We start from the raw sequence: 23,541 nt of genomic DNA on the forward strand, positions 1-23,541 counted from the left end.
GAGCGGTTGCCTTGCTTCAACTCCCGAAATTCCCTCTTCTTAAGGGCTACGACCCCAGCTGGCACATGGGTCCTCTGGAAAGCGGCGGTGAAGCGGGCCCAGGTGATTGGCTGTCCTTCTGGCTGCGTAGCCTGGAAATGGTCCCACCATAGCGATGCGGGCCCCTGCAGCTGATGGGTTGCGAAGATAACTTTCTCCTCATCATTGCACTAGACGGTGTCCAACTTTTTCCCAACGGCATGCAACCAATCCAAGGCATCCACGGGGTTATTGGAGCTAGAGAAGGTAGGTGGGCGAATGCGGAGGAACTCGGCAAGCTTGGAGTGCTGTGGGGGTGGTGGTGGCGGGGGTGGAGCATTGTGTTGCGGCGGATTCTGGATATGGTGGAGGAGAGCAGCCATCATGTTGGCCTGCTGGGCGAGGATTTGGGTGAGGATGGGGCTGGTGCCATGTGGCGGTGGTGACGGCGGAGGGGGAGGTGGAGGTGGAGGTGGACTGCCATGGTTGTTGTTGTGGCTGCCTTCAGGGTGACTGCCCTCACCGGTAGCAGTGCTTCTCCTGGTTGTCACTATCTGAAGATTCCACACAGAACCAGCTAACAGAAAGAGCTGACGATTAAAACTAACCACAAACAACTACCATAATTCTTAAATTTATTTCTGCTATTAAATTGGTTCATTAAGGTTCAAGTTGCTTACGCAAATAAAATAAAGACAGGCTCCGACACAGTTATACCACACACCGGTATAACCATGCCCCACACGACTCAGCAAGAGATCAAACGAAAAGAACACACGCGCGGGCCTACTAGCTGCTTGTCTACTTCTGCGATGGGCCGGGGCGGAAGGTGAGCAATAGCACATCCTCCGTGCTGCCAACGCCAGAGGCTCCCAACTCCTGAGGAACCACAGGCGCAGGCTCGGCGCAAGGAGTCTCCACGAAGCAGGTCCATGCTAAGGACTGACGAACCAGCTCAGGCCTGGAGGTACTCTTGCGGGCGGTGATCTTCTGGCTACGGCAAACGCGGCGGCGCTTGGGGCGGCAAATCTCCACCCGCGGTGACGGCCAGCAAAGTCCTCTCAGGGGAGCCGGTGAGGATCACCGCAGTGACCTCCCAAGCGGCGCGGGGCTCCGCATCGTCACCATCCTGCTCCGGAAGCCTCTTGCCCTGGTAGTCCACTCCATGCGGATATCCCAGGACAACGCACATGCCCCGCAGCTCCAAAGCAAAGCCAGTCATATCCAGACCACGACGGTTGAGGTTGGCGGCCATCTATAAATAAAGACAAAAGAAAAATTTTAGAGATCAGCTTTTGATGAGAAATGAAGCAGCAAGACATGGAGAGACTAAAGGATTTTCACAAATAAGAGATGATTTTTATTTCAAAATACTGCTAAGGCTTGGGTTCTAGGGTTCGTCCTAAGGTCAAGGAGGCTCTGATACCAACTTGTCACGACCGGAATTAACCCAACAGGCATTCCATACGTGCGTGTATTATTCCTTGTCCTAGGAGGCAAGGTACACCAAAAGTTGATACAATTCAGAGTTTAACAAGCGGAAGCGTAAATAGATAAATTATTACATGGGCGGCGAAGGCCCAGCACACACGAAGACAAACGGAAAACAGCGGAAGACTAGGGCGACGACCACAGGCACTTGATGGCAGGCACGAGCTAGACACCAAAGCCTTCATCCTCCAGGAACTCCTCTTCTGGGTTGGGGAAAAATTGAGCAAGATTGAGTACAACCACCGTACTCAACAAGACACACCCACGAATGCAGAATAAATGCAAAGGAGTACAAGGGAGTTATAATAAAGGGGTTAGGGTTTGCAGTAAACAACATTTACAAGACTTTTAGTTGCTCAGGGCCATTTTGTAAAGGCGATCCTAAAGCTACACAATGTTGTTCATCAAGGCCGTGAACCCACACGAACCTGCCTTAACCCATGGCCTATGATGATTCAGACCGAACTGGTAACCCGACCCTGGGTCCCAGCTCGTCCGAAGCCAACCCAGGCTAACCATTCCACATTTTAGTTGTTAAGCAGGTTTTAGGAATTAAAACACTAACTTGGGTACATTGCTAGGCTTGCCCATAACCGAGGGCACGGTTATTCCAATAGATTATACTCTGATCAGAGGTGTACATCTTTACCCACAAGACACATCTTCCTCACATGTAACCACGTGCCACATACCACCATGGCATATGGACGGAAGACATGACATAGTTCCCAACCCATCCTAACCGTAAACAAGAGTACCGACCCAACCCTGGCTACGGCCGGGATTCCCGAGATATGTAACCAAGATTGAGCCCTAGCAGCAGGACACCAGACCTGTGCTATGACATCTCGACTACTAGGCCGCAGCTCATGTAGCCTTCATTTGTCCTAGAGATGTCCATCGAGCCCCGACTTTGTCCATCCCTATCTGTGTACTTTTGTTTATAACCAGACTGAGCCACAAACTAAGCCTTACCCACTAGACATGTGGAAGTACGGTAGTGCTTTGCAACAGAGGCCCGAAGACCGGTCCTTATAGTGGTCGAGGTGCTACTATCAAAACCATGTACCTCGAGCCCAGCCTAAAACCATTATGGGGGTTTTAAAAGGAGGGAGAGGTGTGTGTCCATTTCCACATAATCTAATCATTCCATAGTGTCCAGGTGATATGAGAATTCCCAAAGTCTAAAAATTATAAAACCACCTAATGTTGCCTAATTTAAATAAAGTGATAATGCATTAATTTAAAACAAAATAATTTTAAAACATAGGACAACAATATTTTCAAAGGAGATGTGCCTTGCCTTGCTCGCTTTCCCAAACGTCGGCTTCAACCTCCACGAAGAGCGGATCTTCTGAAGCTGCAGCATCTACACGACCAACGGAAAGAAAAAGGCTTTTACTCTAATAAACTCCATATAACAAGCAGAAACAAAGCACAAAAATGGGTTCTTCACTTCTTAAGGAAAAATTAGAGACTTGAACGGTCCAATTCCGAGTTCAAACGGCCAAGATATGGCCATTTGAAGTTTATATGCTCTTAATGTGAATATTTGCGAATTTCTTCATTTAAATTTTAATTAAAAATAGGGTTTATTGCGTCAGCCGAGGGGAGGGGGCGCACGGGCCGGGTCCACGGGAGTGGTGGGCCCCACGCGGTAGCCCCTCGGTCCATGATGGACGGGTGCACCCACGGCTCACCAGTCGGCACCGTGGGCCCCACGTGTCAGCCGCACCCGAGGGCACGGGCGGCTGACGGCCGGGCCCCACTCGGCGGCCACACGGCGCGCCCGGAGGCGGCCACGTCGGCGCGGCCGGCGGGAGGCGGCGCCCGCGCCCCTATGGTCGCCGGCGGCGGCCATAGGCGCGGCGGAGCGGCGGCCGAGAGAGGGGAAGGGAAGGAGGAAAGAAGCGGCGGTCCACGGCTCACCCCGAAGCGACGGCGGCGACGGAGGATGCGGCCGGAGCGGAGGGAGGCGGTGGTGCGGCTCGGGTTGACGGGGACGGCGGTGTTCCGGCGGTCGGCGACCGAAACGGAGGGGTGGACGAGATCGGTAGCGGTACGGCGAAGCCGGAGGAGACGATGCCGTGGCGGGGGACAGTCCCGGCGAGCGGCTAGGCCCGGCCAGAGGTCGACAGCGACGGCGGAGAGAGAGGACGACGGCGCAAGCTCGATTCCGGTGGGGAGAAAGGGCGGGGAGTGGCGGAAACGGACGGGGGAGGTGCGGGGAGGGTTTATATAGGGCCGGGGAGAGAGAGGGCGGCCGGAGGGGAAGGAAACCGGCGCGGCGTTCTCGGGCTCCATCAATGGCGCCGGCGAGATTAGGGGAGGGGTTTCCAAAGGAATCCAAGGGAGAGAGGGAGGGAAAATTGGGGGGAAAGGGAGAGGGAATCGGGGAAAACATTTCCCCCCACTTGATTTTGAACGGGGGCGGCTAGATGCGGCGGATTTGGCGGCGGCGGCGGCGCTAGGCGCGGGCGGAGGGAGCGCCGGGAGCGGCGGGAGGAGGGGGATGACGGGTGGGCCCCACCCATCAGCGAGAGTGGCAGGCGGGCCCGCCCGTCAGCGGCGCGCGCGCGGGGAGAAGCCGAGTAGGCCGCGGGGAGAGGAGAGAGAGAGGGGGAGGGAGTTGGGCCGAATTCGGCCCAAGAGAGTGGGGAGAGGGTTTTAGGGTTTTTTTTCTTTTTATAAAACCTTTTTAACTTTGTTTATTTCTTGATAATTATTATTTGTGCTCTGAAAATTCCACTAAAATTTATTTACATATTTTAGGCTTTTAGGAAATATACAAAAATCCTCCAAGCCTTATTTGACTTTTAGCTTTGCACATTTTAATTTTTGGAGGCTTTCACTAGGATTTTAATTATTCTAAGCTTAATTTAAGGGATATATTTTAGGGTCGTTTTGGGACGTGACAACCGACAGACAAGTGTACGATAAAATCGAGGAGATTTGCAGGGTCGAGGGGGCTCCTACACTGTCAGAGGTTGTACTCCCAACCATCCATTTTTAATGAGTTCACTTGTGCTTCATAGCATAAATTCCTATTCACATAGTTGGGTTTTTACCTGCACACATTTTTTTTGCACCGGCTGGAGCGTGTACACTTAGGGTATATTTGCTAGTGCACAACATAACAGAGGTATATATGCTAGTGTACAATATAACAAATAGTAGAGTAATAAATTATAGTTAGGCAGTCATTTCTTAACTCCACTGACCAAGAAATAAGTCAGCAAGTGGTTCAAACAAATAATCTTATTACATATGGATGAGTACTCAACAAGATTTCATTGTGAGTTAAGTTATAATTCATTTAGTTCATCTTTTTTAGGATCAACACAAGGGTAATTTTGCTAGTGTACATTTAAGCAAAACTGTAGAGTAAATAATTAACTCCAACTTAAAAAACTCTGTTCTAGACTTATCCCAATGACAAAACCGATTGTTAACTTATTACTGAAATACCCTTTTTCCACACATGTTTTCAACTATCTGTCTTTTTTTGTCACATATAAAAAGAGCAGTCAACAATTATAGTGTGATATGCATGTGGAGTCATACAGTGACTCACGTAAAGATGGAAGTTAACATTTCACTTAGTTCGATCGACAACTATGTTGGGTTAACCTTTTTTTTCCACCTTAAACACTTTTTTGTTTCTGCCAGCTATTGGCCGAGACCAATGAGGACACCGATGTCGTAAATTCAACACCATGGTCTCAGCCAAAGCGGTTTATTCGAAAGCCTCCAAGATTTGTGTCGCCGGTGGTTGTTGGCCCAAGTATCATGCCATCTGACGTGTCGCTAAGCGTTCAGCTCAGAGACTTCTTATTGACCAATGGTGGTCGTATGGACAGGTCGGTGTACATTACGCTATTGATTATGTCCTTATGGTGCATCATGTTTTCATCCGTTCCCCCCTCCTTTTTTTGGCTTGCTTTCATTTTTACGGGTTTTCGTGTTATTTTTTCATGGTATGCTTGCAGCGTGAAATTGCTAGAGATTGACAGCTCCGTTGCGTATGGATACGATGTACTCAAATCGTTCTCCAACGGGAATCTGACAGAGGGGCTATTCATAGACGCGTTCAGCTCAATTCTGTTCAAGGAAGACATGAGGAACAGGCCAGATACTTTTGGAAAAAGGATTTTCTTACCGACTTCTGTCTCGGTAACGTGATTTACGTCAACCTCAATTGTTTTCCTTCTTTATTCCGTACGGTGCAGCAACATTATTGTTTGCCTCTCCTTTTTCACAAGATTTTGCCCTTTTTGTGTCACTACAACAAATGGCCTCACTTTTTTTTTCAGTATCTCCTGAACAACGACTTTATCAAACAAAATGGTGAGACACATGATTTCTCCGCCGATGCTTTGGCCGGAAACTTGCGTGACTATATCCAGAACGTTCCGATGACGAAGACTCAGATGGTAACCCCCCTCTTCTTCATTAGATAGGGTTTAGTGTTCGCATCAAGCCTAATGCCATGTATATTTTTTGCCGTTTCATCGAGCATCTCTTGAACCTAGCAAATATATTTGGCAATTTTTCGTGCCTTTTTACTTTTCAATCCCTGAATGGACAGATAATGTTACCTGTGCTCCACCACGACCACTGGTCTCTGTACGCCATCAACATTGCACACAGGCGGGTGGACATTATGGATTCGAACAACTACCTTTTGATTGGAACATTGGAGAGCGACCACCACCGTGCGTTGTCCAAACGCATCGTCAAGGGTCTGAGCAATGCGCTGCAGGAGGTAGCGCCTAAGAGTTTCTACAGGTTCGGCAGCTTCAGGAGAAACATGATGAAGTGCCCAAAAATGCAAATATGCTCCAACGACTGTGCATTTTACATCATGCGGTTCATGGAGGCTTACGACGGCAACCGGGAGTCTATCGAGACTCTTTCCATCCCGGTAACTACAGCAATCACACCCTAGCATCGGTGTAGTGACACATTCATCACTCAGTTTCACATTATTATATACCAATTCACGAACAACATTCTTTTCGCAGACCGACTCGTCGCTTGTCCGGTCAAGCATCCTCCACCAGCTAATGTTCAGCGAGTACAACCAAGCCGCGCCTCTTCATCCTGACATCGAGATGTACCGCCGATCCGATGTTGTCGATCCTGTCGCCTAAAAAAATAGTTGTGCTTTTTACCATTTGGAAAAACATTCTTCATTGGGATACAGGATGTGTCATATGCTACAATCTCATGTCTTCAGGCTTCATCACAGTTTACAACTAGTGTGGTACCAGTTCATTTTCAGGATACAAGACATCATTTTGTCATTGGTCATTGTACAGTTCGATCCTACTGGTTAGAATGACAACCCCCATATATATTATCTCCTGGCATGTCTTTTGTGCAATATGCTGTCATGTATGTTTCTAACTGCCTACTTCTTTCAATAATCCTGATAAAGCAAACAACATAATTTTTAGGGTTTACTCATTTTGGAGTTTTTTTTAACTCGCTCAGCACAACAAACATGGGTCTGTTTGTCGGCAGCAACATTCATTGTTTTCACCAGAGTCCGGACACACAAGTTACTTTTTAACTGAACAGTTAACAAGTAGACAGACTGGGACAGGATCAAAATTCGATATCCTACGTGACTAGAGTTAAAAATTAACTCAGTCGTCCAGCACACCTCGTGTCTATACACATTTGCAAGGTTATTATGCGAAGAGTTAAGTAGTTACCCATCCAAAAGGGTGTAGCATACATCAATGGACTAGCAGAATCTAAGTTAAAAATTTACAAAGTAAAACCATACTAATAACCGAGATCATCCGAAACCCTACGATGAGTTAAAAAATTACTTATTGCTTGAGCAGGGAGCATCCCGTACAACAAACCGTCCAATGCTATGGGACAAGTAGTTACATAATAACTCGCCATCCCTGTTGGCGGCTGTTAAATGCCGATTCTATACCATAAGTGTACATAGAGATAGGTGCTTAATCTCACATATTCCATAAGTGTTGGTGTATATTTGTATGCAGATGATAAACCCTGAAGTTGGGAGGAAAATCAGACTAAAGTGAGGAGAATTATGTATCCATACAAGGAGGGGTTATGAACTTCACCGAAACATCAGTAAATCAACCAAAAACTCCAAGAAATGGATAGAGGAAGGTCCAGGGAGTCCACCGACCGAAGGCCAGGCCAGGAGGGCCCAGCCCAGGTTCGGCTGAACCCCCTGGTTCGGCCGAACCCTGGTGATCGCCGTTGATCCCAGGTTTTGGCATGGACGTCCCAGATCACTCCCTGATGGCGGTTGCGGGGCAGTTCGGACATTTCCCCTTCTCACAACCGTCATAACTGCCCTACGATAGGACCTCACTTCATTCACTCTCACACACATTTCCAAGCATGAGCTGAATTATAAGAGGCTTTATTGTACTATATTGTATACTAGAATAGGAAGAGAGTAGAGTAGAAGGAGTCGGAAGAATTCCGGAGTTGTCGGTAATCTTCTCCTATTTCTTTTATTCTGTTTATTACTCTGAATTCATTATAATATTCTTCTTGAGTAATTTAGATTTATCTTGTGAGAATTATCTCTTGGTTAGTTCCTAAATAGCATACGGGATTATTGTTCACTATAATCAACTAAAATATAGTGATTGCTTTGGTGAGTTATAAACACTAAAGTAGATAGTAATTGCTTAGACGTTTTGTTTAGGTAATTGTTATCCAGTAATTGCTGCGTATCCCACAGTACGTTGAGGTGGGTGTAGAGGTGGTGACAGCCCTCGAGATCACTGAAGTCCTCCCTGTCCGGGTACGTAGTAGAGCGACATCTGCGAACAGCGGGTTGCCAGTGCCTGAAGTATTGCGTTAGGATTAAAAATAAGCTTTCCCTAGACACAGTTTCTCACTAGTAAATCCTCTCTATCCTGGCCTATCAATTGCTTGGTGTCCTTGGATGAACCGGAGGAAGTCTGATCACACACGTTCCCTTGGATTCGATACCCTTGGAATACTCCGTAGGGGAAGTGCTACATCGGTATATCCGTGCGCTTGCGGATTTTATCTGTAACCGTATCAATTACCAACAAGCATTTCTGGCACGGTTGCCAGGGAATGATTGCTGATCATTTCCAAACCCAGTTCATCCTCGTATCCTTTTTCATTTTTTTATTCTACCTTCGCCCCTGCTATCCTAGAGAAGTATTCCTATCAAACTCTTCTCGACCATGGTGCAACCTCTGTTTGAGCTGTCTGCTCCTCGGGGTGAATTCTATGAGCCACCTTCTTCATCGGAGTCCATTTATACAACTGGCTATGAAATTCGTCCCGAGCTAATTAGTATGGTTAGGGAAAATACTTTTTCTGGTTTTGATCTAAAAAATCCCTACCATCATCTGCGAGACTTTGAACAAGTCTGCACATGCCATAAGATTCGTGGCATGAGACAAGAAACTGTGCGGTGGAAATTGTTTCCGTTCTCTCTTCAAGAGAGAGCAAAGAACCTTCTTCCCAGTTACTCGTATTACTGCCCTTCGAGTAGAAATTCTCAATTTCAAGCAGATCGAAAACGAGTCAATTGGTGCAGCTTGGTCCAGATTCACTAATTTAGTGCAGTCCGGACCAACCCTGTCCTTACCTGAGTATGTGCTTCTCCAACATTTCCATACGGGTTTGGATAAGGAGTCTGCATTCTATCTAGACATAACCGCTGGAGGATCATTCATGCATAAAACGCCGTCAGAAGGAAAAACGATCTTGGATCGCATTCTAGAGAATACTTCCTTCATGACGCAGTCCAATGACCCCTAGCTGGAGGCATCCGTGTCCAAGATAGAGGAACCTCTAACGATAGAGCCATTTGCTGAACCGTCCACTTCTGCTAGCTCGATTGATGAGAAGGTTCCTGAGCAGCCATCCGTCAAGAATGAAGAAATTCAGACTCCGGATTGTGCCACAATTATGTTCAAGGACGGTTTTGACGTAGACTACGGCAATACCCTGAACTATTTTAGCAAGAGGAAACCACACGTTCCTTTGTCACCTCCCGATTCTATGGAACTCAGGTTCCTACGAGAAACTGTCCGGGAGTTGACATCCATAATGAGCGACGAATGGCAAAGGGAGGCAGAGCTTTCATCCGAAGTAATCCGGATAAATACCGCTCCCCGAATCATTCCTTGTCACCTAAAAGGGAACGATGTCGGTATTCTCTACAGTCCAACTATCAGGGCCAACCTCATCTCTGTGTCCTTTGCATTCGCTTATTTAAGCGATAAGGCAGTGACCCCGACAAACAAATTCTTCAAGCATCCGAATGGAAATATTATCGAAGGATTTGGGATTGTGCAAGATGTGCCTGTCTGCTTTGAAGACAGGGAGGCGATCTTGGATTTCCATGTCTTTGAAATCCAAGACTTTGATATCCTAATCGGGCTGCCCATTGAGCAACTTCTCATCAACACATCCCGATTAGGTAGCCTCAAAATAACACTGGGAGAGAATGAATTCTCAATTCCATTCTCGCGGGCAAGGATCACCTTGACCGACCCTCTCCCAGAAACTGAGTCAGCGGAAGAGGTTACCGCAGTTCCTCCTCATGAGTCTACCGAGGCCCTTCTGGAAGATGAGGTCCCCGACTTCATCAAGGAAGAAGCAGATCCCGGTGAGACTCTCGACCTGCCAATCATGGAACCACCACCTCGACCTCCGTTGGAGCTTAAACCTCTACCTCTAGGCCTACGATATGCCTTCCTACACAATGACAGAGAGGCTCCTGTCATAATCAGTGACAAGCTCTCAGAAGACGAGACTCAACGTCTTCTCACCGTGTTAGAAAAGCATCGTTCTATTCTTGGCTACTCGCTTCAGGACCTTAGGGGGATTAATCCCGCGCTTTGCACCCATCGTATTCCTATTGACCCCGAGAGTACTCCCTCTAGGGAACCTCAACGACGGCTCAATAATGCAATGCGAGAGGTTGTAAAGAAAGAGGTCTTGAAACTCCTGCATGCCGGGATTATCTATCCCGTACCATACAGTGAGTGGGTTAGCAAAGTTCAGGTTATGCCAAAGAAGGGAGGAATGACGGTCGTTGCAAATTCTCAAAATGAACAAATTCCGCAACGAACCGTAACCGGATGGAGGATGTGTATCGATTACAGGAAACTCAACAAGGCTACAAAAAAGGATCATTTCCTGCTACCCTTCATTGATGAAATGTTGAAACAGCTGGCAAATCATTCCTTCTTCTGTTTCCTCAATGGGTATTCCGGATATCATCAAATTCCCATCCATCCGGAGGACCAGAGTGAGACTATATTCACATGTCTGTATGGCACCTATGCGTATCGTAGGATGTCCTTTGGACTATGCAACGCTCCTGCACCTTTCCAAAGGTGTATGATGTCTATTTTCTCGGACATGATCGAGGATATCATGGAAGTCTTCATGGATGACTTCTCAGTTTATGGAACGACTTTCGGTCATTGTCTGCAGAATCTAAACAAAGTCTTACGACGATGCCAAGAAAAGGACCTAGTACTTAATTGGGAAAAGAGCCATTTTATGGTACGTGAAGGGATAGTTCTTGGGCATCGAGTGTCCGAACGAGGAAACGAAGTTGATCGTGCTAAAATCGATGTGATAGATCAGCTTCCTCCTCCCGTGAACATCAAAGGAATCCGCAGCTTCTTGGGTCATGCCGGCTTTTATAGAAGGTTCATTAAGGACTTTTCTATAATTGCCAGACCTCTGACAAATTTGCTAGCCAAGGATGCGCCCATTGAGTTCGATGACGCGTGCCTAAAATCTTTTGAAATTCTCACAAAGGCACTTGGTTTTGCTCCAATCATTCAACCTCCTGATTGGACCCTACCCTTCAAGATTATGTGTGATGCAAGTGACTTTGCTGTTGCTGCGGTCTTGGGCTAAACCAAGGATAAAAGGCATCATGCAATCTGTTATGCTAGCAAAATTCTAACTAGAGCCCAGTTGAATTACGCAACTACTGAAAAAGAGCTGCTCACGGTTGTTTTTGCTATCGACAAGTTTAGATCTTACTTAGTAGGAGCCAAGGTGATAATTTATACTGATCATGCTGCTTTGAAATACCTGCTCACTAAGACAGATGCTAAACCTCGTCTCTTAAGATGGATTTTGCTGCTCCAAGAATTTGACTTAGAAATTAAAGATAAAAAGGGAGTAGAAAATTCTGTAGCAGATCATTTGTCCAGGCTGCAGATCACTAACATGCAGGAACAACCGATCAATGATTTCTTAAGAGATGATATGCTGATGACGGTTCGCGACTCCAACCCGTGGTATGCCAACATAGTGAACTACATGGTATCCAAGTACATACCACCAGGGGAAAATCAACGAAAACTGAAGTATGAAAGTCGCCGTCACATATGGGATGAGCCATACCTATATCGGGTCTGCTCCGATGGCCTACTATGAAGATGTGTGCCAACTGAAGAAGGACTTAAGATCATAGAACGATGCCATGCCTCACCCTATGGTGGCCATTACGGTGCATTCCGCACCCAGGCCAAGATTTGGCAAAGTGGTTTCTTCTAGCCAACAATGTACGAAGATTCAAAAGAATTCATCAGAAGGTGCACAAGCTGCCAGAGGCAAGGAGGAATCACTGCTCGCGATGCAATGCCCCTTACATACAATTTACAAGTCGAGATATTCGAGGTTTGGGGTATAGACTTCATGGGACCTTTCCCTAAGTCTCGCAACTACGAGTACATTCTGGTGGCAGTCGACTATGTCTCCAAGTGGGTTGAGGCTATGCCGTGCAGCGCCGCGGAAGCGAGGCATGCCAAGAAGATGTTCACAGAATTCATCTTCCCAAGATTTGGTACCCCCAGAATGGTCATAAGTGACGGAGGTTCTCACTTCATTGACAAAACCGTCCGAGACCTCCTACGAGAAATGGGAGCTAAACACAATGTGGCCACTCCTTACCACCCACAGACCAGTGGACAAGCAGAAACATCAAACAAACAAAGATATACAAGACACCCATTGGAATGTCCCCATATCAGATAGTCTACGGGAAGCCATGTCGACTCCCCGTAGAACTTGAGCACAGAGCATACTGGGCCATCAGGAATTGGAACATGGATTTTGAGGGAGCAGGAGAATGGAGAAAAATGCAGATCGCTGAACTTGAGGAATGGAGAGAAAAGGCTTACCACAACGCAAAGATATACAAAGAAAGGACGAAGCGCTGGCATGAAAAAAGGATAAAGATCAAGAAATTTAAGCCAGGAGACAAAGTACTGATGTTCAACTCTAGGGTTAAGCTTTTCGGCCACGGAAAATTGCGCAGCAAATGGGAAGGACCGTTCGATGTCGTCAACACCTCTTCACACGAGGCAATCACACTCCGCGACAACTTAGGTAACATATTTAAGGTAAACGGTCAACGTTTAAGGATTTTCCTTGAGCCAAATGAAACTTTAGATAAAGAAGTGGACGTTATTGAATTAATTAATTATGAACCATGATGATCTCATCTAACACATGCTCAAAACCCTGTATAGTTGTCATTTTTGTGCTTAGAATAGGTTTTAGTGGACCTAGGGAAAAATTAGCGGCCAGCCGGACCCACCAGGGTGGTTCGGCCGAGCCATGGCGGTTCCCAATCGGTCCCAATTTCGAATGATGGTCTCCCCCGCTCGTCCTTAGTCCGTTTAGATGCGCTTTTGAAGGTACAACGTTTGGATCACACCAGAACACTCCTTCTTCCTCCTTTCCTCCACCTTTGCACACTCTCCTCTCCTATTCAACCCAATTCCTCGAATTTCCACTCATATCCACCAATGGCTGGCAAATTCCTAATCCCATTCATTGGCTCTTCCTCCAATTCCACTTACGACCTCACCGGAGAGCCGAAACCGGCGAATCAATTGATCCCGGTGGAACACTACACCATGGAAGGGGTAAACGCTGTATGGGCTCAACCCCTTGCAGCTGTGTCAGGCTCCCTTGCGAATTTGGAGCCGATCATCGAGCCCCCTGGTTCGGCCGAACCAGGGATTCGGCCGAACCCTTCTCGGCCCCAATCGGCCCCCGTTCGGCAGCGCGATCCCTCTCCCCTCGCCATGTTACAAGAACAAAAATCCAGGGGGATTCGCCTGCACAACGGCCGACTACGGGAGAGCTCGGCTTGTTAAAGGCACGATGCCTTTTCCAAGATGACGGGAAGGCCGCACCGCCTCCCGCCGAGCGCTTTGTGGGCACCCTCTTCACCAAGGCAGGGGATGAGGTGCTCCACAAGTACACCACACCCACCGCTACTCCATCCACCCCAAAGGGGGAGCGTTTCCGCATTCAGGGAGTACGAACTCCCGACGGTGGGTATGGTAAGGGTTTACTCCGGCCTTTAATGGCATCGGAGAAGGAGGGGGCAGCGGAGTCCCGTAGCCCTCCACTTATCAAGGTGAAGCGTCATTTGATGCCCCCTCCAATTGTGAGGGCTCCCGGCCAATTCCAAGAGGATGAGGTGAAATCGCCGGAGCCCTCAATCCACAAGCTCGCCGCTCAAGTGAAGAAACTCCGCAAGGAGAACATAGAGCTTAGGGATCGCAATGCGAAGCTAGGGATAGAACTCGCTAAAATTAGAAATAATTTTGATACCCTTAGTCGCGGTTTGTGCGCTAAGATAAGCGTGCATTCATAGTGATGGGAAAGGAAAATAAGTATTATGCTAATTAGATGTTTCCTTTCCCATGAATAAAATAGCAGTAGGTGCTTGGTTTTATTTTTCCAATCATGTAAGTATTATGCTAATCCATGTTTTGGGAACCTTATACATCTAAGTAATTGCTTTATGTGAGATGATTAAGATGAAAGGAATCCTTGCAACATGGTTATGACTCTTGGGAATTTATTTTCAAAAATAAAATTATTTTAAGAAGGCTCAATCCTCCAATTGACTTTACCTTATACCTACCAAGGCCATATGCAAGTACATTAATGATCAACCTTATCATGCATATGACTGCTTGACATTATATTGAGCTTTGTCAAAATTGTGTGACTTGTGTTAAATATCTTTCATACTCTCATGATCAAGGGGTCACTATCATTTCCACTTTCCAGTTCCACATATAAAAAAAATTGGCTAAGCTACTACACTGGAAGTTGGCTTTCCACAAAAATATCCATTCAAATAAACTCCTACATTGGACTATGCTTTCTTCTCCTGGAAAAGTTCTTGGCAAAAAAAGAATGACAAAAGGGGGAAAGGCATGGCTATGAAAAAAATAGAGAAAAGAAAAAAAAGAAGGAAATAAAATTTGCTCTCAAAACATTGAGCAAAGAAAATATAGCCATGCCCCCTCCACAATCATGCCAAGAAAACCAATTTGGAGAGAAAGTATAGGAAAAAGGAGAATCATTTCTTTATTCCATCATTCCACAACATATTTCACTTTTCCATTTTCAACCACAAATAAAGATCCTTGATCTAGGAGTATGATTGATGATCTTCTTGAGTCCATATTTTTGGCTTTGCAATATATATGATGCAAGTATGTCACCAGTTTATCCCTACCAAGCTCCACATATCAGCCTTAGAATAGGGGTAAATTCTGGCACACTTTGCCTTAGTGAGGATCCAAAAGAAAATATAAATCTTTGAGAGACAAGAGAGAAAAGTCAATATAAGGAAAAGAGCTAGTTTGCGAAAATTCATAAAAATCCCATGAGTATGGCAGAGAAGCAAGAAGGACTGAAATCAAGATTGTTCCATTTATCAATTATTCAAGATGGTAAGATAGCCATTGATATAGTTCACAAGTGCAGGTATGGGTGTGAATGATTTATATGCTTGATTCATATCATGAAGAAATTCATTCTACACTAACCTTTACTCAGGGACGAGCAAAGGGCTAAGTGTGGGGGTTTTGTTAGTGGCTATTAAATGCCGATTCTATACCGCCAACATTTGCATAAAGTACAGATAATAAAGCATCCAACATAGAGATAGGTGCTTAATCTCACATATTCCATAAGTGTTGGTGTATATTTGTATGCAGATGATAAACCCTGAAGTTGGGAGGAAAATCAGACTAAAGTGAGGAGAATTATGTATCCATACAAGGAGGGATCATGAACTTCATCGAAACATTAGTAAATCAACCCAAAACTCCAAGAAATGGATAGAGGAAGGTCTAGGGAGTCCACCGACCGAAGGCCAGGCCAGGAGGGCCTAGCCCAGGTTCGGCCGAACCTCCTGGTTCGGCCGAACCCTGGTGATCGCCGTTGATCCCAGGTTTTGGCATGGACGTCCCAGATCACTCCCTGATGGCGGTTGTGGGGCAGTTCGGACATTTCCCCATCTCACAACCGTCATAACTGCCCTATAAAAGGACCTCACTTCATTCACTCTCACACACACTTCCAAGCTTGAGCTGAATTATAAGAGGCTCTATTGTACTATATTGTATACTAGAATAGGAAGAGAGTAGAGTAGAAGGAGTCGGAAGAATTCTGGAGTTGTCGGTAATCTACTCCTATTTCTTTTATTCTGTTTATTACTCTGAATTCATTATAATATTCTTCTTGAGTAATTTAGATTTATCTTGTGAGAATTATCTCTTGTTTAGTTTCTAAATAGCATACAGGATTATTGTTCACTATAATCAACTAAAATATAGTGATTGCTTTGGTGAGTTATAAACACTAAAGTAGATAGTAATTGCTTAGACGTTTTGTTTAGGTAATTGTTATCCAGTAATTGCTGCGTATCCCACAGTACGTTGAGGTGGGTGTAGAGGTGGTGACAGCCCTCGAGATCACTGAAGTCCTCCCTGTCCGGGTACGTAGTAGAGCGACATCTGGGAACAGCGGGTTGCCAGTGCCTGAAGTATTGCGTTAGGATTAAAATTAAGCTTTCCCTACACACCGTTTCTCACTAGTAAATCCTCTCTATCCTAGCCTATCAATTGCTTGGTGTCCTTGGATGAACCGGAGGAAGTCTGATCACACACGTTCCCTTGGATTCGATACCCTTGGAATACTCCATAGGGGAAGTGCTACATAGGTATATTCGTGCGCTTGCGGATTTTATCTGTAACCTTATTAATTACCAACAATCCCCCCTCCTGACCGATGATATGATGGGATTAAAAAAGGGTTAGAAAATCATATGTGTTATTACTCATACGTATGCACGGGTCTAAAGCTAAAAAAACAACTCAATAAGCACAACCCACCCAATAAATCACGCAGTAATATAACGCGGCTACCGTACATAAGTAAATATTTAACTCTAATTGCCATCATAGCATCATCTATAATATATCTTTATTCAAATCTACACCTCGAAGGTCTCATGTCACATGGTTTAACTACAATGTAGTTAATTTATAACTTGTTACATCGTAGCAACGTCCAATATCGCCACATTGTTTGTTACAGAACATTTCATTCGGTACCAAAAAAAAAATAAACGGGCTGAGCATTAATCGGACAAGCCGTTATCACACAATTAACCCCACGATCGGTTATTTTTTTAAAAAAAACCCAAAAAACTGGGCGTGCAACACATGCAGATCCGTCATTATCGCCAGTGCTTACGTCCAAGGCGTAACTCCACACAGAAAGCAAAAAAAAAAAAAAGAATCAACAACCAAGCTAGCTTCAAGTTAGTGGGGGCTCTCGGAGCACATCCTTCTAGTCACTCCTTCATCTTCCTTGGCTGCTCATGGCATCGCTGGAGATCACTAGCTCCACGTCGTTTTGTCCGCCACTCACTCCTCGCTCATCAACGGGTTGCCCTCCGGCGAGCTCTCCACACCAACAATGTACCCCAACGCGCCAAGCAGGAGATGCTCCCTCTCAATGGATGCCGCCATGCTTGGATGATAACGACATTGCAACCCCCACGCCGAATAGGGTCTACAACCATGTAAGTTCCACTCCTTCAATCCCACTGTGTTCTATGGTGAATATTATCGACGTCTAGTTTGCGATAGTGATGCACCAAAAGCACATTATTTCGAGCCACGATTATTTTTTTTCGTTGCTATCGCCATGTGACGATACTAACTACTCCCACTAAAAATATACCATTTTTTATATTTTATATATGGTTTGCCAATATTTCATGAATCACATTCACCGATTGATTCTTTTAACGACAAGCAATTCTCATTGCATTCAATAGTTAAAAACTAACTCAACTCCCATTCCTAGAACAACTAGGTTCAACAAACATCTATGCACGATAACTTCGATCTATAAGTAATTTTATATCTCTAAACCTAACACTCCTGCTACGTAATTTTGGATGTTTTATATCACTACCTTCATGAATACGAAAGTTATTTTTAAACTATCACAATGATCCCGAACGCACGTCTCTGTTTTATTAACCGAATTAATCCCATACCTAAGGAATACACTAGCAACTGGATACAAGCCATTTTTTAACTGGCAATCCACGTGCTATACTCAGCAGCCATAATAATTTTAGAAATGGTATCTAAACTTTCATAATGTTTCCAGTATTTCATCGATAATTTATTAACAAAACTTATCTTTGCTATATAACAGGGTCCTAGCGTGCCACCGCATATGGTGCCCACCGAAGGCATGGCTTTCCCTACATACGACAACGCATACAACTTCTACCAGAGATATGCATGTCACGCTGGATTTGACATCAAGAAGAGCCGTACGCACAAAGCGTTTCGCGAGGTGTGTTGTACGAGGGAGGGCAAGCACGTGTCGAAGGTCACCGATGGTGATAGACAACGGAGAAGACCGTCCAAGAAAATGGGGTGCAAGGCTTATGTGAAGCTGAGGCACAACTACGACGGTGGCGCGCTCTCATCGGTGGTGTATGATGTGGTCGAGCTACAGCACAACCACCCTCTAACGCCATCCCCTTCGGCGGTAAAGCACATGCGTGCACATAAGAACCGTGACGACACAGTTATGCAATTTGTGGACACTATGCAAGAAAGTCACGTGCCGCAAAGTTGTATCATGGGCGTTCTATCTGATCTCCATGGAGACCAAGACAATATCCCTTTCACTTCACGCGACGTTGAGAACAGGTGATTTTTTTAAATTATTCCATTTCTTGGCTTTGTGATGTTGCTTTCATGAAAGTTTATTTTCATGCTTTCTTGCACGAAGACACAAATGTGGATTGTAATTAGGACGTTCCCATCTGACCGATGCAGGAAAGCAGCCAATGTCCGAAAGGAAAATGCAGATGAAATCAACAAGTTGTTGGCGTTTTTCAACGAGTGCACGTTGCAAAACCCTAAGTTCTACTGGGACGCCCAGCTCGATGAAAATGGTGTCATTAAGAACTTGTTTTGGAGTCATGCTAGCAGCCAGGCTGAATTTGCTGACTTTGGAGATGCGGTAACGTTTGACACCACATACAAAACTAGTATTTACGAAACGCCACTTGCAATGTTTGTTGGTGCAAACCACCATATGCAGAGCACACTCTTCGGATGTGCCTTGCTCAGAGACGAAAAGGCGGAGTCATTTGAGTGGTTATTCAACACCTTCAACAAGTACATGGCTAATTCCCTGGCTCCGCGCTGCATCCTAACAGGCAAGTCAATCTACAAAAAACTCCCTATTGTCATCCACCATTAATTTTTTCCGTGTCTCCAATTTATCTACACTTCCTGTACGATTGTTTTACCGCCATTTACATCATTTTTTTTCAGATCAAGATCCTGCTATGGCAGTTGTTGTCGGGCGGTGCTTCCCTAGGATAATACACCGACTCTGTAGTTGGCATATCCTCAACCGCCACTCTGACCCATTGAACACCATTTTTGCACGGGACGCTCAAATTGAACCAGACATGATGTTGTGCATCAATCAAACCTACATGCCTTATGAGTTTGAAACATCATGGGATCAATTCATAAAGAGTTATGATTTGGAGGGCTGTCCCACCATGAAAGCTTTATATGATATCAGGGAAATGTGGGTGCCTGCGTTCTTCAAGAAGGAATACTGCAGGAGGATGACGTCGATGCAGCGGAGCGAGAGCATGAACAAGTTGGTGAAGCACAAGTTTGCTGACCACCAAACCGCGCTGCACCGTTTTGCTCAGAGAATGTTGGAGGTTATAACTGACAGGAAGGAGAAGGAGGCTGCCGAGACAAGAGCATGCTCGGTTAGTGATATTTTTACTGGGGGAAACGGCCTGACATCACTCCTATAATTCTACTAAATTTTAACTCACACCAACTAATTATATTTCTTTTTGTACATGGAAAGCCAATGTTGGCTGTACGGTGGCCATCTGTTATACAGATGTCGAGACTTTACACCAGGGCGGCTTTCAGATTGTTCGAGGAGGCGCTTCAGGACAGCACTGACTTCAGGATCACACAAGACGACAATTTCCGCAACGGGTAGGTAGTTGTCGATGTTCGATGTCGCGATTTCGGTATTTGCATAGTATGGGCATCGTTGGTACTAGGATATATGCGAGACTGAGGTAAAACAGATGGGGACGAGGATTTTTATACAGGTTCGGGCCCCTGAATTGTCAGGTAATAGCCCTACATCCTGTTGGCCGAAGCAGGTCGTTGCTCTTATTCATCATAATCACACCAGTACAATATTTGGGGTAGCCTATCTAACTGTTGTCAACTTAGCGGACTGAAGTATCATCACATAGTCGACAACAGGGTAGTCTTCCTCCTCGAATCCGTGCCCGGCGAGATCAAAGACAGCGCTAGATTCCTCTCTTTGGTTCCGCAGGTACCATATGGGGTTTTCCTAGGCTTATCTCTGAAGTCAATATCCGGCGTCTTGTCTTGGCGTATGTTGGCTTGTATGTTGATCTTGTTTATTGATCTATTGTTCCGTATCCCCTCTCCTCCTAGGGGGCCTTGTATTTATACCCCTAGGTGTCCCCTTGTCCAAGTAGAACTAGGGAAACCAATATGGATACAATCCGAGTAGTCCTTATCGTTTCCATGTAGAACTCTAGTCATCCTTCCTTATGCGGAACTCCTCCTATATCCGAAGGTTGTTTCTGTATAAGACATGGTATGTGGTGGGTCCTGACAAGATTTAGTCAACTACTGCTAGGTATGTGGTATCCATAACCCTGACAGTAGTGTCACACACCAAACATTCCGAAAAACACAACTGGTGTCAGAAGCAATTCAAGGTTATTGCAGATGTCGATGAAGGGGTATTTACATGCAAGTGCAAACAGTGGGAGCATACATGTATTTTTACAGTACAAACTCGATATCGATGTTTTATGTACATTTAACATTTTCAGTATTCCGTTATCACACATCGCAATACGCTGGTTTAAATGCTCTCTCCTTTTTTTTGGATGTAATTTAGGCATGTTCTGCACACACATGCTCCGGGCATTTGTTCATGTACAAGTTGAGAAGATACCCGCTGTCTACATCCTAAAGAGGTACACAATGAAAGCGAAGAGCAACGTGCCCTTTGATAGGCGGGATCGAGAGACAACTAGACCAGATGGGGTTCAAGAAAGTTACAGGACAAATATGATGATGATTGAAGCGTTTGGAGTTGCTAGGGCGGCGTGCAAATCGAAGGTAGCGTTTGACAGGGCTATGGCTGTTCTGAAGGGATTGCGTAGTCAAGTAGAGGAGATACCGCGTGACTCTACTGCGACTGTTGACACCAATACGCAGGATGGCATTGCTAGATGAGTTCAAAATGCCGAAATAAGCAGGGAGCCCCCCTCCCCCCCCCCCCAAAGTCAAGAACAAAAGGAAGGACCCATGACCCGGATGAGGAAGTTCAACTTGGAGCCAAGGGCAAAAAGTTGTGCACACGGGAATGTGGGTGGTGCCATCTGAGGGATGGGCATTACACAAATACATGCCCGACGAACCTAGCAAATTTCGACAAGGTGATGAAGGCCGCTAATAGGGGTAAGGGAAAGAGGGGCAGGCCACGCGGATCCGGCAGGGGTAGAGGACGTGGTACCAATGCTGGATGCAAAGTTAGTACTGCAGTCCCTAGAACAACAAGGAGATCAAGCAGGAAGGGTCCATCACTGCGAAGATGTTTGGACGATGAGTGAGCTGAAGATGCGGCTGAATCTGCTGGGTATACTGATGACGATCAAACAAATGCAGACGATGATTTCGGGAGTTATGAAAACGATTCCGCACGATTACAATATAGACACTCCAATTTTATATAACACAGTCTATATGATACTTGTCTTTTTTTTTTCATCTATGAATCCATATTTTAAATTCAACAGTGACTAGTTCCATCCTTATTTAATTATATCCATTCTCACTATCCATCGTCGTATGTTCAGTTTGATCAATGTGGTTCTAGAAACTAAAATTAAAAACCCATAGCGTCTTTGCACACGAGCGACACCAAAACCGAAGTTATTTTTCAACTTACATACTTGATCAAATCACTCGAGTTCATCCAATAAGAGAACAAGTTAAATTTTAACTCCTTTCAGATTTTTTCAATACCATGTTGAACACACACACATATATGGACTATGTGAGTTAAAGTATAACTGGCGTACCACGACTGACCATATGTGATATTTCTAACTCACCCACTGAATCAACTCAGCCAAACCAACAAACATATCATGACTAAACGATTCATTCTTTATTATCTTTTAAAAAGCGGCAGACATAACACCAACATCTAAAAACTTTAACCCTTTTGGACTATGGGTAATGTAATCATAAAAACATATGGTCTATCATATGTAATGGTTTGTGGCAAAAATTAAATAGACATATCAAAACTAATCACGTTTATGGCGCTTGAACCGGGTTACTGGTGACTAAGCATCTCTTGGCGGGGTCTGGTCATATCGAAAGTTGTAAATGTCCTCTTGTATAATATCAAGGTCACCGCCGTCGTCGATGAAAGCTGGGTGCAGAATAATCTTGTTGTTGGGGTCTTCCGGCGGATTTAGATCGTCGACGTCAGAAGGGGGGAAGGGCATGGGGTAGACATGTACCCCAAGTCCTCCACGTAGATCATGCCATCATCTTCCATCGATGGCGACAGCGGGTAAGGGGGTGGCAACAGTGGAGGAGGGCTTGTCACCCCAAACTCTTCGGGGAGATCACTCTCATGCTCATCCTGTTGTGGCGTGGCATCGGTGGTGGGGTTGTGAGTGGGATCGACAAAATGTGTCTTTGTGGATTCGGTCTCTTGTTTATCACTCATGGTTGAGTTGGCTGCGTAATACAAATGATGAGCCGAGCAGTTTATATAGGGGAAACTGACAGGATGGTTGATTCCCACATATCAGGGCAAACAATCTCAGCGATTTTGTAGCGATTCTTGTTTGCATGCATGCGCGATATATCTGGAGTAACGTGCGCATGGATAAACAACCATAATGCCACCACAGCATAGCGACGTAAAGTTATTAAATAACTATATGTAAATCATGTCGTGTAAAGTTATTAAATAACAATATGTAAATCATGTCGTGTAAAAAAATCCTCTGGTACGTCTTTCAGCATCTATAGGCTCATTCCAGTTATTTTTTAACTTTGCCAACGTTTACTTAAATTCTCCCCATGGCCCTATAGTACTCCTGAAACAAAGACAAATTTTTAACTCCTTACATGCGACATCGAAAGGCAAAACAATTCTCTCAATCAGTTAAACTATAACTTCTCACACACGGAACGTCTTCATCACCGATCGGTCTATGCAAGTTAATTTTAAACTATTTGACCTCATATGCACAATCAACCACCACTGATTTTAACATAAACATGACTCTGTCGTACGGGTGGACCACGGTAAAAATTTAACTTGTTATCTGCAACATCTTAACTCATCACCAATATTTAAAACAGTTAAATTTTTACTATCACATTCGCTCTCCCTTTGACATGCGAACTGCAGGTATCGTTTGCGCCACAATTTCCGTCAGTTAATTTTTAACTCCCTAATAGGTTGGTTTGGTTTTGGTGGGCTGACATTCCTCATTTGTGTGTGGCACCATTTAAACCGTGGCGCAAAGCGCCTGTGAAC

At 45.2% G+C, this 23,541-nt stretch overlaps 2 protein-coding genes across 2 annotated transcripts; both read left to right on the forward strand.

Moving 5' to 3' along the window:
* Nucleotides 1-6,100: 6,100 nt before the first annotated feature.
* On the forward strand, nucleotides 6,101-6,662 carry LOC127766338 (uncharacterized). Its single transcript, XM_052291409.1, has 2 exons — nucleotides 6,101-6,433; nucleotides 6,534-6,662. Exons 1-2 carry the CDS (start codon nucleotides 6,101-6,103, stop codon nucleotides 6,660-6,662), a joined length of 462 nt encoding a protein of 153 aa, XP_052147369.1.
* An 11,455-nt stretch (nucleotides 6,663-18,117) lies between these two features.
* LOC127766339 (protein FAR1-RELATED SEQUENCE 5-like) lies at nucleotides 18,118-19,920 on the forward strand. Its single transcript, XM_052291410.1, has 4 exons — nucleotides 18,118-18,584; nucleotides 18,714-18,900; nucleotides 19,427-19,675; nucleotides 19,816-19,920. The coding sequence occupies exons 1-4, from the start codon at nucleotides 18,118-18,120 to the stop codon at nucleotides 19,918-19,920; spliced, it is 1,008 nt and encodes a 335-aa protein (XP_052147370.1).
* Nucleotides 19,921-23,541: the final 3,621 nt, after the last annotated feature.

The sequence above is a fragment of the Oryza glaberrima genome, chromosome 3 (genome assembly GCF_000147395.1).
Source record: "Oryza glaberrima chromosome 3, OglaRS2, whole genome shotgun sequence".
Lineage (NCBI taxonomy): Eukaryota > Viridiplantae > Streptophyta > Magnoliopsida > Poales > Poaceae > Oryza > Oryza glaberrima.